Source organism: Pan troglodytes, chromosome 3, assembly GCF_028858775.2.
Source record: "Pan troglodytes isolate AG18354 chromosome 3, NHGRI_mPanTro3-v2.0_pri, whole genome shotgun sequence".
Lineage (NCBI taxonomy): Eukaryota > Metazoa > Chordata > Mammalia > Primates > Hominidae > Pan > Pan troglodytes.
In genome coordinates this window covers 152,578,200-152,596,902 of record NC_072401.2, presented here as the reverse complement: position 1 = coordinate 152,596,902, position 18,703 = coordinate 152,578,200, and the positions used below count along the sequence as shown (strand labels likewise).

Sequence of the window (18,703 nt, the reverse complement as noted above, 5' to 3'; positions counted from 1 at the left end):
GGTAGAAGACAGTGATTTTCTTAGGCAATGGGTTTTAAATTTCTCCCTCCAGTAGGAAATACAAAAATTACATTTTGCGTTGTTTTTGAAGGTACCACTAATACATACGTACACACACACATTCGTGCGCACACACACACACACACAGACACTCGTCATATCTACTCCCCCTTAAGTCAATAATCTTCATCTGATATAAGCTGCCGTGATTTAAGCACACCATTTTGGATTGGGGGCTCAGGTGGCTGTTGCTTCTATTTTTTAGTGTATAGTTAACATTGGCAGTCACCCTTATAATGACGTGACACCAGCTACCCTGAAGTACATTGAATAAGCCATGCCTAGCACAAGAGACCTTGATTTAATTGGCAACAGTGTTTGCCCTCACATGATAGGCACTGAAGTAAAACGAAACCTATTTTGCTTTGTGTGTGTGTTTTTAAAAATAACTACAAAAATGTATTATTAAAATATTGGAATTACATAATTTTCACTTTTGAATGCATGTATAGGGATCAAATACCTAAGTTACTTTGTTTAGAAGCTGAATACTTTAAAGCTATTAAGGGAATACTTGAAGCTCGCAGTTATAGTACTGTCAACAAAAGATGTGATTAAATAAATTGAATGTTGAAGACTTTGGGCTTATGGTTAACACCAGGTAATTAAAAGTAAGCACTGCTGCGGGAGTGCATTATATATCAGCTGTCCTGTTTACCTCATTAACTGAGTTTTTGCATGTTTATGGAGCCAACTTCAATTAAAAATGCCTTTTAAGTTATGCCTAACAAGGTCTTTTAGTTACTGTTTGGTATAAAGTATTACATTTTAATTGAAATTGGTATATCATAAATACCTGTGTTTGAATAGTATACAAGATAAAGAACTTTGACTATTTGATATTTTTGCATATGGTTTTTATTCCTATGCATTGCTTTTTTATATATTATCAAAAGATATAGTCTTTGGGGTTTAAAAATGAAAAACTGGGTTGTATACATGTTAGCAAATTGCTTATATCTGCTTTTTTTTTTAAGCTTATAAGATTTCTAAGGTTTTATTATTTCAGAATAGCAGTGCTTTACAATTCTTGTGGAAACGTTGAATTTTCTGCTTCAATACTTTTGGTTATATTTTATTTGTTAGATAATTAAGATGATCCTAAATTTTAAAAATACTATGTGGTAAATATAAGCTTAAATGTTAAATAGATTATTATATTTTCATAGTGAAATGCAGATAAATATGGACAGTATTGAAGATATTTCATGTTGGGTGAAAAGTCTAAATTGTACATCAAATAGAAATAAGAAAGAAAATTAGAAAAATAAGTTAGCTACCTAGTTTCTGTTTTGAAATTCATGTAATTAATTCAAGACATCAATTTGTATCTTTCAATCTGTTTACTTTCTTTATTACAGAAGTGTCATTGTTGCAGCAAAAAAGTCAGCAGTCTCACCTTCCACCTTTAATACAAGCATACCTACCAATGCTGTCAGTGTGGTTTCCTCAGTAGATTCAGCCCAAGCCTCAGATATGGGAGGAGAATCACCAGGTGAGTTAGTTATCAGTGATTTCAACAAAAATGTTTTTAGATCTCATTTTAGCAATGCTTAAGATTTTTGATTAACTTAAAATTTGGGGGCACGTTAGAAACCATTGTGCTTTTATACTGTTGATTGTTTACTACTTTTCTGAATAAATTTGAGTAAAATTAAAAGAAATTAAGTCAAGGATTTCACTATTTTCTCCACTCAAACCTAGTAGTGTGTGGTAGATTAGATGCTGCTAGTTGGGTAGATGAGTGCATGGATGAATGATAGATTCATAAAAATATTTTTTTCCTTTATTTTCTTTCCCCGCACTTAAGAAGATGTATATAGATAGTGGCCTAAATAAGAAAGTCTTGTTGACATGTAATCTTTTAATGTAGTTACTGGTTGTCAAATATTTTGGACTGTACAAAAAAAAATATTTATATAGTGTCCAATACTTTGTTTTTTTTGGCATATTTTTTTGAATTAGAGGCTTGGAAAGGAATGCTGCTCTGAAGTGTAGCATCATTCTAACAATGGTCATACTGGTTCATTTCCTCCTATAGCACTTTTATTTTTGTCCATCTCTCCTTCTACATTCTTTCCATGTTTAAAAGCATATATATGGATAAAAAATTATTTCCATGTATAAAAGCATATATATGGATGCAAGATCCTATACATTGATGGGAAGCTTAATGGTGATACTGGGTAAACTTGAATAATGTGAAGAATGTGCAGTATTAAAATGACCAAGTATAACAAAAGGGATGTTACTGTATCAGTGGTTTTCTTCTGGATATTTTGCTGTTTCTTAAAGTTAATAACAAGATATTGTACCTACCAAAACACTCATCTTATGATTCTAGGTTGAGATTGACGGAAAATAAAGGAATTTTGAAGGAATGGCCTGGTGGATTATATTGAGATCAGAAATAATGCCGTTACTTCTTTTGGGATATCTCAGGCCAGGGTTTGCCTTCTATTCTGCTGTTCCACCTTTATTTGGCAAATTAGCATATCTTGGAGAGTTTTGTTCCAAACTTGATATTGCTACTGGCCAGTAGCTGGGAATTTTTTTCCTTGATGTGTACTATGTAGTCATGTATCCTAGAAACAAATACTATGTTTATTTCTTTTGTCTTCTCTTTTATTTGTTATTGTACTTGTGTTAACAAAAATACATTTTATAAGAAGTTTTAAACGTATTTAATTTTTTTACAAATTTTATAGTATTTAGTGAAAAGAGAAAATGTTCCAGTAGGTTAAGTAAAAGAAAGTTATATGCAATTCTTTACGTACCGTATAATTACAACCAAGTGACTTATCTACCTTCTTTACACGGTAAAAGCAAGAAAGTGTATTATGAAGTCATTTGGATCTCCATGAAGTTGGGCTACTGGCAATTTTGATTTTCGAAATTTACTTTAGGTGGCATTTCTAAAATTTAATTAATAGTCTTGTATTATTTTTATTCTTAGGAAAAATAGTGATTAGAAATTTTTTTCTAGTTTGAAACCAAAAGCTGCGATGGTAGCAGAGTTTTGTCTGCCTTGCTTTTTATTTTATAATTTTTTCCAAAAATTAATAGACTTTATTTTTTAGATCAGTTTTAAGTTTACAGGAAAATTGAGTTTGAAGTACAGAGAATTCTCAAATACCCTGTCATTCTCTCCCTCGCTGGTTTCCCCTGGCCCAGTGAGAATTACAAAGGAAAGTGGGCATGAAACTTTAGCAAATTTTTCATCTTTATTGTTCCATTATACTCTGATGCCTCTTTTTTTTTTTTCCTTTGGAGAAGAAATAATTTGGTAATTCATTTGGAGCTGGGTATGCACATTTCCGCTTCTCCACCCCCATCCAAAGTCCTTTAAAAAAAAAGAATCAACTGTGGTTTTTCTAGAGTAGTCCCTTTTGTGAAAAATGCAATAGTTATTAATATCTATGAAATGATTTACCTGCCGTCTTTTAAATTCAGGTATAGTACATTTTTCATTAACATCCAAAATCAAATGTAGTTTCAGAAATTCAAAGTACATTGAGTAAAATATTTTCTTATACTGCCCTCTAGTTTCAGTTTAGGAACAGAGGAAATAGGACCCTTTGATTGCTTTTAAGTCTATTCTTTAAAATTTAAGTCTTGGAGTTTTCAGAAGAGATAAGAAACAGCTGAGACATATGGGTAATATTTTACATGTAACAGTATTATACATTTCTCTCTGAAACCATTGTATTTTTTCCAGTAAATTCATTGTAATTTAAAATATTCACTTTGAAAAACTGTATGCAGAATTATAAAACAATTTGCTATCTTGAAGACTTATATTTATTGGCAAAATCTACAAAACCCTATACCATTGATCCAGCTCATAATGTATCTTATTTTTCTATTGTTTAAATTTTGTATAATTTGTGATAGAGTTTCTCAAATAGTTACCAATTTTTTTTTCCATCTTGAGCTAGAATTTTAAACTTTTTTCCCCTCCTTAGCCCCCCCCATTTTTAAAAAAACAGTTATTGCTTTTTCAGTTATTTCAAGTCTTCCTTGTGATGATGGTCTTTCTGTTTACCATTTGTTTTGGTTTCCACATCTGACTCTTCTTTTTCCTCTTTCACTGTGTTCTTGTTACTGTCATATGGGTTCTCCATTTCAGTGTATTGCTTCTATTTTATTCCGTTAATTGATGCCGTGAACATTACTGCCTTGATAAGAAAAATCTAACCTAATCTAGTGTTTTTGGTTGTCCTGCTTCTTACTCTTCTGCCGCCCCACTTTACATGCTTTTGCCTACTATACTTGCCCTTGTACTTGTTAGTACTCATTTTCACATGGAAACTACCCCAACCTCCCAAATAGTTCTCTTTCCCTTGTCAGTATTTTTTTAACTGATAAATTTTTGTTTTCTTTTTGGTGGGTCTCTCGATTTAAGTTATCTGCCATTAAAATAAGTAGATAAATATATAGATGGTTCCATCTTAACAATTTTTTGACTTTATAATGGTGTGAAAGCAATACACATTCAGTAAAAACTGTACCTCAAGTATCCATATGACCATTCTATTTTTCACTTTCAATACAATATTTAGTAAATTATGTGATATATCCAATACCTTCTTATAAAATAGGCTTTGTGTTAAATGCATTTGTGACTTAGAATATAGATGCTCCTTGACTTATGATGGGGTTACATCATGATAAACCATTGTAAGGTGAAAATATTGAAAATTGAAAATGCATTTAATGCACCTAACTTACCAAACAACATAGCTTAATCTACCCTATCTTAAATGTGCTCAGAACACTTACATTATCCTACAGTTGGGCAAAAAATTTACTTGATAGAAAATATGAAGTTTCTGCTGTGACATTCATATTTTTGTTATATATTCACATGATATCTTCAAGGAAATTCCCATTTGTGGATATTTGGAAATTTTGATATCAAAATGAGACACATTTTACATGTGGTACAATTAAAGAGAAACTAATACTAGATAGATAATAATCACAGAAACAGAGTTAAAACTTGCCAGCTTTATATGAGGTCCAAGCTTTTTCTATGAAAATATTATCACTGAAAAATTTTATAGCCCATAAAAATTGAGAATTTGTTTGCATTTTGAAATAGTATACATTATTAAGACTGTAATTAACATACAAAACTTTTTTGGTGTACAAATTTCAAATTTCAAATTTTAATTTGAATAGTATACCTTAGCTTATGCAGCATTTTATCAACCAAAAGGACTAGTCTAAGAGCAACAATTGTATCTTCTAATTAATAAGTATTAAAAGATATTCATCAGAGGATAAGGCATATCCTTGTATATGCATGTTTTCAAAGAAAATAAAAGCGAAAGTGATTTTAGTAAATATATCAAAATCTAGAAATTTTATAGTCATCAGCAAAGATTTGATTACCTAGAATACAGTATCCTTTCTTTTTTCTTTTCTTTCTTTTTTTTTTTTTTTTTAATTGAGACAGGGTCTGTCTTTGTTTCCCAGGCTGGAGTGCAGTGGCACAATCATAGCTCAACTGCAGCCTTGAACTCCTGGGCTTGAGTGATCCTCCTGCTTCTGCTTCCCAAGTAGCCAGAACTACAGGTGTGTGTCACCATTCCTGGCTAATTTTAAAATTTTTGTAGAGACAGAGTCTTGTTCTATTGCCCAGGCAAGCCTTGAAGTCCTGGCTTCAAGTGATCCTTGCACTTTCACCCATATCCCTTCTTGTATGTTAAAATATCATTACTCTTTTTCCAATATGCTGTTTCTCTATATTGCAAAGCATAAATGAATAAATCAAAATTGAAACTAGCTCAATAGTGGAACTAAGTATACTGTTCACTAATTTATATGCCTGGTGTTTGCTATTTTGCAAAATTTAGTAATTCTACCACTTACTGGAATATTAGACAGTATCTGTTTATCAGAGCCATATACATTATTAATTAGTACTTTTTTAATATTAGGGAAATATTTGAGTCATAACCATCTTTGCTTTGTGTAAGATTTAGGCCAATAGGCTTATTTTTATTCATTCAATAGGATTTATTTAATTAGTTTTTACTGGGCATGTAGACTATCCCAGGCTGAATTAACTGGTTCAGAAAAGAGAGAGAGAAATGCAGTGCTAAAGTGTTTAGGGGTTAAAAATTGGCATTTGTTTTAATGATTCTTTATTGCAAGGGACATTAGTTATTTAGACCCGCAGGGACCTTAAATAAACAATTGCCTACTCCCCAGATAGATGCTAGACAGATGATACATTTGCATTTTCTTTTTGTTCTTTTGAATGTCTGGAAAACTGTCAGTTTGAAGGAGCCAGTTTATCAGTGCTAGGATAAGGAAAAGATAAGTGAGTATCATTCCACATGTTGGAGGTAGCTTCTGCATTTATGTATTTGTGATCATTTGCTGGAAATATTTAATGATAATTTAAAACAAATTGATTGAAAGTTTATATTTTTATCTGAGTTGAAAAAATACAGAATGTGTTTGGATATTACATTTTTTCCACAGCAGGAATGGAGGACAACCTAGTGTGAAATTACTGGTGTATTTAGTTTATTCTTTCATGTGATTTTTTTCTTATAACTATTGCTGGTTAATTTATTATCCGTGTTGGTAAAGTGTCTTCTTATGACTTAAGACACTGTAAAAAATCTCTTTCTGCTATATTCTCTTTTAGAATTGAAAATTGGCATTACTTCTAGGGTAGTGTGAGGAAATAATTTTTGTTACTGCTTTATTTAGAAGTAACAATGTTGCTTTTCTTTTTCACATTTCTAATACGCATTTCTCATTAAAATTAGTATCATTTAGCACAGTGGGCAGGGTGTGGTGATTTACACCTGTAGTCCCGCACTTTGAGAGGCTGGGGTGGAAGAATCACCTGAAGCCAGGAGTTCAAGACTAGCCGGGACAACAAAGTGAGACCTTATCTCTACAAGAAATTTAAAAAAATTAGCTGAATGTGGTGGTACATGCCTGTAATCTCACCTACTCAGAAGGCTGAGACAGGAGGATCACTTGAGTCCAGGAACTCAGGGCTGTGGTGAGCTATGATCACACCAGTACACTCCAGCCTGGGCAATAGAGCAAGACCTCGTCTCTTAAAACAAAAAACAAAAAACCCAATAAACCAGTTAACACAGTAAAGGCTAATTTTGCCTAAAGCCTCATGCACACCCCCCCCTTTTTTTTTTTCCTAAAGCCTCATGCATATGTTTTCTGGGGAGGGATTTATTTTTTCCATTTCTACTTTTAAGTAAATGGGTCCTTATGTGTTCCTTTGTATTAGCTTCAGAAAAGCTCAAGAAAATCCATCAATAATCCTAATAGAGAAAATGTCTGATACATTGCAATAAAAATGGTCTTCAAAAACTATCACCAATTAAGAAAACAGAAATATTTAATTAATCACTGGTAACAGTCAATGACCCACTGTGATTCAGTGATCATATAGTTGTCAAGAACTTAGAAAATTGCAGGTGTCATTTACTGAGTTTAATAAAGCCATTGGGTCTGTGAAGTACTTTACTGAGTGTCGTATATGATTTTAGGATTGGACCTGACTCTTAGAAGTGCCAGATACCAAAGGGTGAAAAAATGTTTTTGAACTTCCCTGGTCTTGCCCTCTAATTTGAAATTTTATTGTGAAATACACAAAAATAGCAATATTTTTATGATGAAATGTGAATTGATATTTATGCTTTTAAAAATTGTCACAATGGGCTGGGCATGGTGGCTCACACCTATAACCCTGGCACTTTGGGAGGCCAAGGCCAAAGGATTGCTTGAGACCAAGAGTTCGAGACCAGCCTGGGCAACATAATGAGACCCTGTCTCTACAAAAAAAATAGAAAATAGCCAGGTGTGGTGGCATCCACCTATATTCCCAGCTACTTGGGAGGCTGAGGCAGGAAGACGGCTTGAGTCCAGGAGTTCAAGGCTGCAGTGAGCTCTGATCACACCACTGCACTCCAGCCTGGGTGAGAGAGCAAGACCCTCTCTCAAAAAAAGAAAAATAAAAAATAATTGTCAGCATGATGAAGTGTGTGCTTTAGCTTCATTTTTAAACGAATCCTATGCGTCCTGACCAACAGTCACTTGGTTAGAGTTTTTAGGTACAGTTAGATCTCAGTTGAGCAGGATGGTGAGGAAGGCAGGACTGTAAGCAATACAAAACTTCCGGTATAAAGGAAAGTCAACTTTGATTATCAAGGGAATGGGAAAGGAAATATGTTGTGGAAAAGAAAGATTAACTACAGTTAAGTTCATTTTATACTAGGTATGTGCTCACTCTAAGAGGTGGGCTCAGTAATTATCCAGAGGTTAATTGTGGAAGATTGCTGCATTGCCTGCTTTCCAAAAGGAGCCAAGCTTGTTGGGGGGTCAAATTGTCTAGATTTTTGGATCCTTAGATTTGACTGAGACCTGGTAATCAGAACTGAGGGTTATTGATCAAGTACTGCCTAAAAACCAAGCATGTTTCAGGAAAGTTCAAAATTGCCTCAGATCCTTGCTGTTTTTTATTCAGTTATATCCACAAATCTTCTGATTAGGTCCTGGCTATGCTTATCTATATCCAGAATTAACTTTATTTGCCTTACCAAAAAGAGCACATTGAATCAGAATTCCTAGATACAATTGAAGTGAGCTTGAGGAAGTTCTGGGAGTGGTGTGAAGCAGAGGGAAGTATCGTATCGTATCGTATCGTATCGTATCGTATCGTATCGTATCGTATCGTATCGTATCGTATTTTAAGACAGGGTCTTGCTTTGTCACCCAGGCTAGAATGCAGTAGTGCAGTCTTGGCACACTGCAACCTCTGCCCTCTAGGCTCAAGTGATCCTTGAGCTGGGACCTAGCTGGGACCACAGGCACACACAACCATTCCTGGCCACTTTGTTGTATTTTTAGTAGAGACGGGCGTTGCTGTGTTTCACAGGCTAATCTTGAACTCCTGAGCTCAATCAGTCCTCCTGTCTTGGCCTCCCAAAGTGTTGGGATTACTGGCGTGAGCCACTGCACCTGGCCAAAAATGGCAATTCTTTTTTTTGTTTTTTTTTTTGAGACGGAGTTTCACTTTCTTACCCAGGATGGAGTACAATGGTATTTGATCAGTGGGAGCCCCTTCAAGCTGGCTTCATTGTCCTTTGACATAACCTTATTCCTTGTATATATCTTATCATTCCTTGCTTTCTACAAAGCATAACTAGATGTTTCAAACTCATTTTGTGCTTTTCTTCCACAGATCTTGAATCAGCCATTTCTTTCTTTTAGTGGAGTATAGTATTTAGAAACCAAGATCTGGACACCAAGTGTTAAGATGCTGCTGCTTCCATGTCCTCTTAGTGGACAGAGCTAGAGGCAGTGTGTGTGTTTGTGTGTGTGTATGTTTGTATATAAAAGTCTATAAAAATATATACTGTCATTCACATATTATTTCCATCCTTTATTGGAACCATGAATTCATATAGATATGAATTCTACAATTCTCAGTTTTCTCTTTTCCTTGAATTCCCTCCTCACACTGGCTCCAATAACTTTCTCTGGGCCAACACAACCTCCAGCCTGATGCAGATGCTTTCCTTGATGTGTTTCTAATCACTTTTGGACTGAAAGATTCAACAATCTTTGGGAAAGAGGGCCCTTATTCTCTTTAAAGCATAGTGTTTTTGTATTTGGGGCATAAGGGGAAAATAACTGATAATAGTTGTGATACAAGATTACAGATTCTCAGAGATCTAGGCTTCTAACCCTGATTACATTTATTGCTACAATTTAGTCCTTTAGTAGTGATTTGATAACTGAATACGGATAGTTTTCATGGTAATGGAGGTTTAAAGCTAAATTTGGAATGTAGCTGTTTCTGTGTTTTTGCTATGTTAAGAAAATGCTTTTACTTTTAACTTTCTGTTGACACTTGGTGTTGAGTAGAAGGAATTGTGAACCTTATTTAGGGAGTCAGAATTTACTTTTCTCTTGCTTCTTCAGCTCATGGATAGAAAGATTGCTCTGGCATGATAATTGAGCTTGTAGCTGAGGTTTATATATGAAAGCATTTAGTTGTTAATTGTTAGATTTTAATGTTATCCAAATAGTAATGGACATAAAAATACGTTATAATGCTTTTATTGACTGGTATAATGACATTCTTTTTATTTAAATCTTCATATCTAAAAGCAGAAAATTCCTATAGATGGTTATTTTTCTTTTATAGGCAGTAGATCATCTAATGCAAAATTGCCCTCAGTTCCAACAGTTGATTCAGTTTCACAAGATCCGGTTTCAAATATGAGGTATTTAAGCTACTAACTTGAATATTGTGATTTATACCTTTTGATGACTTTTTAAGCTATCTAGGTTTATTTTACTTCGTTTCATTTCATTTCATTTCATTTCTTTCTTTCAACATATATGACATTTAGAGGCTTGGGAACATTTTAGAAGTTCATTTTCTTTTGAAAGATTATAAGATGTACAAGTCATTTCATGATGTACAAGTCATTTCATGATGTACAAGTCACTTCATGAGAAGTGACTTTGTGGTAAAAAATAATTGCTGCATGCATAACAAATATTTACATAAGCTTATGACTTATGTTTCAAATGATTGCAAATTGAAAGTGTGGAATTTGTTGTTTCTCCTCTATAAAATACTGATATAGGCCAAGTGCGGTGGCTCACGCCTGTAATCCCAGCACTTTGAGAGGCTGAGGCAGGCGGATTACTTGAAGTCAGGAGTTCAAGATCAGCCTGGCCAACATGGTGAAAACTCATCTCTACTAAAAATATTTAAAAAAATTAGCTAGGTGTGGTGGTGCACACCTTTAGTCCCAGCTACTCGGGATGCTGAGGCAGGAGAATCACTTGAACCCAGGAGACAGAGGTTGCAGTGAGCCGAGATTGCACCACTGCGCTCTAGCCTGGGAGACAGAGTGAGACTCCATCTCAACAACAACAACAACAAAATGCTGATATAAGTGATAGCCAGTCAGCCAAAGCCACAATGATACTGAATTGTAGATAGATTTTTATTGTTACTTACCTTGTTTAATTGGGTTTCAGAGTTTAATTTCGAATGCTTTGAGTGTATTTTCCACCACTGGAGACTTAGTGTCCAGAGAGTCCTTGATTTTCTTTACCACAATTGGGAAATCCATTAGACACTACAAATGTAGGTACTTGAGTGCTTCGAGTATAGCTAGTATTTGTGATACTCTTCAGGGATAACAAGTTCTATGAGTTGTGTAGAAGAAAATAGTATTTAGAGCAGTGCCTGTGAGGAGATGGTTATTCACAGCAAAAATTTATATATGTTTGTGTTGATAGTTTCAGTAGCAACTGCTTTCTTGGTAGTACGAATAGGAAGTACTCCTAGTGTTAATAGTAGATAACTAGTGGCTCTTTATGTATATGTTTAATTTGTAAGTTAGAAACTAAAGCTGTGGATATCTGTGAATTATCTGAAATGCTGGGGACCTTAAAAAAAAAACCCTCATTAAATGTATCTGTGTATGTATATATGAATACATGTATATATAATCACAAATATATATTAATATATTTTTATATATTTATAGGTACATTTACAACTATCTCAGTTTATTAATAAATATAACTATCAACCAAGTGATAGTTTTGTTATAATGTGCCTATAAAGTATATTATTTTCAGGAGAAAAATCATTCACATTGCATTAGAAAGGAATTATTGACTTCAATAAAAAAGAACTGCTTTTTATAATTTATAAGCACTCAACGTCTGTTGAGTCTGTACTATATGCTATAACTGTGAATTTTAAAATGAAGTCATGGTTCTTGAAATCAGTGTGCTAATGGTTTAGTGGTAAATAGAAAAATTTGTTGAAGACTTGATGAGAGTTTGTTTAGATTATAATGGGCCTAAAAACAAACTGCTCTTAACTGGCCAGGTGAGACTTCTAGTAAGTACTGATGCTTGGAGTGGTTGTTAACCAGGTTGTTTGTTGGAGATTGTAGGGGCAAGATAGATCAGGATAAAAACGAATATTTTTGGCAGAAGGACTGCTATGCATAGCAGTAATGTCTCTTTAGGTGATTTTTAATTTTTTAAAATAATTATATATATATATGGAAATACATCTTTATTTTCAAAACTAGAAAATTGATACAATCTGTTGAATAGTTCAAGTAACTTAATGTCTTTTCATTAGTATTACAGAGAGGCTTGAACACGCTTTGGAAAAGGCAGCTCCTCTCCTTCGTGAGATTTTTGTGGATTTTGCACCTTTCCTTTCTCGGACACTTTTGGGTAGCCATGGACAAGAACTGCTTATAGAAGGAACAAGTAAGTGGTTTTTCTTTATTTTATTTGTATGTATTTATATTTCAGGATTAAAAACTTACATGGATAATGAAATAACATGGAGTTTCATTGTTTAAGTGTTGTCAGCCTTTGACAAGGTTTCTCATAGGCTATCTTTTGAAGACTGTGTCACATGTCTATTATGTTGTAATCTTCAAGATTTTTATCAGTGATTTGGATGGAGCGTAGAATTATGTGTTGAACCAAAGAACTAAGACTTTTTTTTTTGATACATTAAAATTAATTTTGAGAGCAAAGAATTGGAGAGACTAGTGTCACAGGATTTTACTTGAACTTAGCTCCATATGAACAACAATGTATTGCCACACAGATAAGGAATGCCTTGTTATTAGTAGAATTCTGTTTTACAAATAGAGATAACAGCATTTTACTCTATACTGCTTACGTCATTCATAGATTCCTGGGTCTCTTCTAGGTAGTGTACTTTGAGATTGTCAAACTAGATAGCATGCTGAGGTAGGTTGCTGAGGGGATTGGAAACCATGCTATTTATGGAGTGGATGAGGAATAATGGGTCCTTTCCTCCTTCTCCTTCTCCTTTCCTTTCCTTTCGTTTCTTTTCCTTTCCTTCTCCCTTCCTTTCCTTTCCTTTCCTTCTCCTTCTCCTTTCCTTTCCTTCTCCTTTCCTTTCCTTTCCTTTCCTTTCCTTTTCCCTTCCTTTCCTTTCCTTTTCCCTTCCCTTCCTTTCCTTTCCTTCTCCTTCTCCTTTCCTTTCCTTTCCTTTCCTTCTCGTTTCCTTCTCCTTTCCTTCTCCTTCTCCTTTCCCCTTCCTTCCTTCCTTCCTTCCTTCCTTCCTTCCTTCCTTCCTTCCTTCCTTCTGCCTTCCTTCCTTCCTTTTTTTTTTTCTTTTTGCGCATGGAGCATTGCCATGTAGTGAGTGCCTTCGAATATTAGAGAGAGTGACTTAACCAAGTGAAAGTAGATTTACCGTAAATTTCCTCAGAAAACAGATTGCAGTTCAATAGAGGATAATTTCTTAAATAATGAGTTGAAGAGTTTATCAGACTGACTTCAAAATACCAATCTTCATCTTCGTACCTAGGATTTATTTTTTATTTTATTTTGTTTTTGAAGAGACAAGAGTCTTGCTTTGTTGTGTAGGCTGGAGTGCAGTGTACTGGCAAGATTGAACCCTACCTTGGTCTTCTGAGTTGCTGGGATTATAGGTGTGAGCCACTGCACCTGACCTCATAACTAGGATTTTTTAAAGTGAAGCTACAGGGCTTTTTATAAATGATGATATAGAATTAATTTTTGCATTCAAAAGTGCTTGGATTAGGTGGTTGCTAAATCTGGCTTTTTTTGGGCCCGTGATTGATGGTTTAGGATAATATACTTGTATTCTCCTCAAACTGAAAAATCATGGGAATGACACTCCCATCTGTATTCCAGTGTCTTTAAGTATCAACTGGCAGCTTTAGTTATTGTAATCTTTTGTTGACTAACAGTAGCTAGGAGATGGTCTGAGGAATTTTTTAAAAACCTGTGAAAAAGCATCTCTCTTGTAGCAATAAGGATATAATGGAAATGCAAGGTTATAGGTAGGCTAATAGTTTAAGATATCTATATTTGAGTATTAACTGTGCAATATGAACACTTCGTTTGACCCTTACAATATCAGTAGGTACGTATGAAGCTTTAGTTAGGAATTTCATCTCTTCTATAGATGTAAATGGAGTTGGTGATGAGCGATATTATTTTCATGCAGTCAAAAAGTAACAATGAGTTTATTTGAAAAAGAAAGTTCAGATTTTAGAAATACTTAAGTTTGGAGTAGCAATTTCCTTAGATCTATTGAGGGATATAATTTATTTAGCTATGAACTATTTGATGAAGTAATGAATGACTTTTACTTATGAAGTAATATAATTGGAAAAAAATTGAATGTTAAAAATTGAAGAGTCTGTATTTCAGGGCTTTTCCCTAATTTATGTTTCATATATGAAACTTTTTTTTAAATGGTGTAACAACTTATGAACTATGTTTAATTTTATTACAGTGAGTAAGATGTATGTATTAAATACAGCCTCTCAGTATTGCAAGACATTGTTGCTTATTGGTCTTTGAATTTTATAGCAGATAACAAGATAGGATCATGTTAAATACCCAGAAGCATTAGCAATGGACACTTCTATATCCCTGAACAAAATTTAATTTAGAATGATTTTTTACCAATAAATTTTGGTAAAATTGTAAGAAGGAAGAAGGTGTACTATTGCTCATGTATAAATTTGAGCAGTGCCTATTCATTGATGATGTTCATAAAAATAGCAAACATCTAAGAGTTCTTATGGTAACTTATGTATTTTATGTTGTGAGGAATGTTTTGGATTGTGGTTTCATGTACTGTAAAACAGAAAGGATTTAGAAAGAGGTGATTGTGCCATAGTACTGTATAAGCAGCATAATACTGTACAAGAAGCATTAATATAAAAGGCAGGAGACTTTGGTTTTCATTCTGTCCTTGCCAGTGACTAGCTGTGTGACCAAACATTACAAAGCTTCTTAATTTTTAAAAAAATGCTTATGAGTTTTTTAGTATTAAAAATATTTTAATGAAAATTTCAAATTTTCACAAAAGTAGTAAGTATAGTATCTATGAACTTATTACCAGCTATCCAAACCATATTCATTTTTCCATAATTATTTGATATCTCTACTTCCCTTTATTTTGCTTTAATATTTAAAACTATCTTAGATATTTAAAACTATCTTAGATGTCACGTCATTCAACCCTTGAATACTTAATGGCATGTAAAAAAAGACATTTTCTTACATAATCACAATGCTGCTATTACACCTAATAATAGTAATAGTTTCTTAATGTCGTCTAATACCCAGCCCATATTTATCTTTAAGAAATATATATGTTTATATAGACATATATATATTTGTGTGTGTATATATGTATATATGTGTGTGTGTGTATATATATATATTTTGTTTTTGTTTTTTAGTTTTTTTTTTTTTTTTTTGAGACAGAGTCTCACCGTGCCACCCAGGCTGGAGTGCAGTGGTGCGATCTTGGCTCACTGCAACCTCTGCCTCCTGAGTTCAAGTGATTCTTGTGCCTCAGTCTCCCTAGTAGCTGTGACTACAGGCATGTGCCACCAAGCTGGCTAAATTTTGTATATTTTGTAGAGATGGGGTTTCGCCACATTGCTCAGGCTGGTCTCAAACTCCTGAGCCCAAGCAGTCCTCCGGCCTTGCCTCCCAAAGTGCTGGGATTACAGGCCTGAGCCACCGCATCTGGCCATATGCCCTGTATATTTTGAAGACTTGAAGTTAAAGCTAAAAGTTAAATTAGATGTAATATTTCATATTACATCATGCCTGGAATCACCTGTAGCCTGATTGTCTCAATTGTAATGATGTTAATTAACCCTCTTTTTCAAGTAGTTATAACCCTTTGTAAGGATTAATTTTTCTAAAGAGATTTTCCAAAGAACAAAGAGAACACAAGCTTGAAAATTTTAAATTATGTCTTACAATTATTATATGTGAGTTCACTGGATCATTTTTATAAATATGATTAATTATAGTCTTAGTGATCTTATTTTTTCTGTATCTTGAAACATTTTGCTATTTCACTATTACACATCAGCTATTCTTTACTATGCTGTGGACTAAAATTAAAAAAAAAACAACCCACGAATGCTAGAATTGCACCTGGAGTGATGGTGCAATAGGAAAAGAAATAATTACTCTTGTTTATTAGCCTCTGTCGTTGTATTGCTTTACCCAAAGTTTTGCATTGTGGTTTTTTTTTTTTTTTTTGAGACTGAGTCTCACTCCTACACCCAGACTGGAGTGCAATGGTGTGATCATGGCTCACTGCAGCCTTGTCTTCCTGGGCTCAGGTGATCCTCCCACCTTAGCCTCTCAAGTAGTTGGGACTACAGGCGCATGTCACCATGCTCGTCTAATTTTTTAAAAAATTTTATTTATTTATTTATTTATTTATGGAGATGGGTTTTGCTGCGTTGCCCAGGCTGTTCTTGAACTTCTGGCCTCAAGTGATCCACCCGCCTTGGCCTCCCAAGATGTTGGGATTACAGGCATGAGCCACTGCAGTCTGCCTGCATTGTGTTTTAAGAAAGTATAAACTTGCAGTCTCAATGGGGCAAAAACTTTTTTTGGGGTAGGCAAAAAATATCTTAGATATTACAATGGTTTGTGACCCTCCAAAGGGTCACAGTATCTCTGTACACTCTATGAGCATGTTATTTAGCAGGAAGGACTTCATTGTGCTTAATTTGTGTGATAACTTGAGACAAGAACCTGGGCCATCCCATTTTTCTAAAAAGACGTGTGGCGGTGTTCTTCCGTCTTGTGGGATGATTATGTACCACAGTTTACTTGATACAGTTTCTAAGTAGATAAATGCTAAAGGCAGGTGTGCATACAATGATGACTAGAAGGAAAAGTTTATATGGAAATAAAAAATTCAGTGGATTGATTATTCTAAATGTTTGCAAATCTGTACAAGAAAATATTTTGCAAGTCTCAAGCAAAGAAGATGTCTGTCCTCTTTAACAAAATTTTTAGTCATCCAATTTTTCCAAAATGTTGGATTGGATGATATAAATTCAGGAAGGAAAACCAGAATTTATGATAAGCTAGAGCCTATTAAACATGTATTTGAAATTTCGACTTAGTATTTTCAAGATGGATGTGTTTCAGATTCATCATGAGCATTTAGTTTTATCTGAAAGATAACGCTCATTTGGAGTATATGTATATACCTTCAAAACCAGGAAAATATGGAGTAAAACTTCTTGAGTTTATTATCCTTAAATTCTTATTAAAGTTTCTCGTAATGTTTATTGCCATCCTATTTTAAAAAATAAATTGTTTAAGGTGACTTAAATATAAAAAACAAGAGGGTTCTTATATTCCAGATAATAAATAGTCATGACTATTTTTTCATTGTATACTTGAGGATTTAGATAGATCGATGAGTTTAGGTGGCACTGGCTTACTGTCTGGTGAGTCATTTAATCCTTTCACTGAAGTGATATATCTGGGTGAGTCTCCACTGAAGAAATTACAGTGGTCTTTGATCATAAAATTCCAGATTAGTGCAGATATAAAACTCTTGGCTTGGTATCCCAAGGTTGTCCTTTTGAAAAGACTAACATTTTCTACCTTTGAAAAGCCAACCAAAAAATAATCAAACCAAACCCTATTATTCTACTATTCTACTGAGAGTTTTAGAGAGGTCAGATTGTGAGCTGGTTCAAATCTGTAAGCTTGCAGTACTTCGTTTCTTTTGATTGAGACAGTAATAGGGTGTGTGTGTTTGTGGGTGTATAAAATGAAAATGATAGTTCTGGCAGTAACTTACAACTTGACTTTAAGGTTTTAGGGCCTTCCTTTGGATAGTTCTTAGAGTATGACTAAATCTGAAGAGAGATTTACAGGTTTATTATTATTTTTTTGCACATGTGATGAGTGTCATCCATTGGCAAAAATTTAGGTCAAAAATAGAAGTGACGTAAGTTCTACATTTTGATGTTAAGTTCCTTATTGGGGCTATCCTCTATTTCTTTGCTCCCAATGTTATTTTTGTGTTTACAGTACCAGTGTCCTTTAGACAGGGAACTTAAGGTCTGTTATCAGGTCTTTCTTGTTTTCTGAAGCCCTTACTCATTCGAATTGAGCATACTTTCCACCCTGCCCCTGCAATACATCTACCATCACTCTCCTCCACCTTAATTGTTCAAACCGAACTATGAAATGTTATTTGACCTTTTACTAGCTTTGTCAGTGAATATATTTTTTCCTGAATATTCATATCCAACTAGAAAGTAGCTATGAACCTTCTTCTGGTTTGTTAGCCTTTATTATTGGAAAATAAGACTGAAATAAATAAACAGAAATGTGTATGTGTGAAATTTTTCTTAAGACTATATAGGTATATGGGCCAGGTATGGTGGCTCACGCCTGTAATCCCAGCACTTTGGGAGGCCAAGGTTGGCGAATCACCTGAGGTCAGGAGTTCGAGACCAGCCTGGCCAACATGGTGAAACTCCGTCTCTACTAAAACTTACAGAAATTAGCCAAGTGTGGTGGTGGGCGCCTGTAATTCCAGCTACTCGGGTGGCTGAGGCAGGAGAATTGATTGAACCTGGGAGGTGGAGGTTGTGGTGAGCTGAGATCATGCCATTGCACTCCAGCCTGGGTGACAGAGCAAGACAACGTCTCAAAAAATATATATATATGTATATGTATGAAATATGATAAGTGTGGTAAGAGGGACAAAGGAGCACCTATAAATCTCCCTAATTTTGGA

General features: G+C 34.3%; 1 protein-coding gene across 12 annotated transcripts in view; it reads left to right on the top strand.

Annotated features, from left to right (window-relative positions):
• The window catches only part of LRBA (LPS responsive beige-like anchor protein), a 761,353-nt gene that overhangs the window by 204,141 nt on the left and 538,509 nt on the right, over positions 1 to 18,703 (top strand). For 11 of the 12 annotated variants that reach the window (XM_063809071.1, XM_054683898.2, XM_526701.8 and 8 more), the window contains 3 exons: positions 1,422 to 1,555; positions 10,262 to 10,340; positions 12,236 to 12,369. In XM_063809071.1, the coding sequence (XP_063665141.1) occupies positions 1,422 to 1,555; positions 10,262 to 10,340; positions 12,236 to 12,369 (347 nt within the window). The remainder of the gene's footprint in view (positions 1 to 1,421; positions 1,556 to 10,261; positions 10,341 to 12,235; positions 12,370 to 18,703) is intronic. The other variant, XM_063809073.1, reaches the window with a different exon arrangement.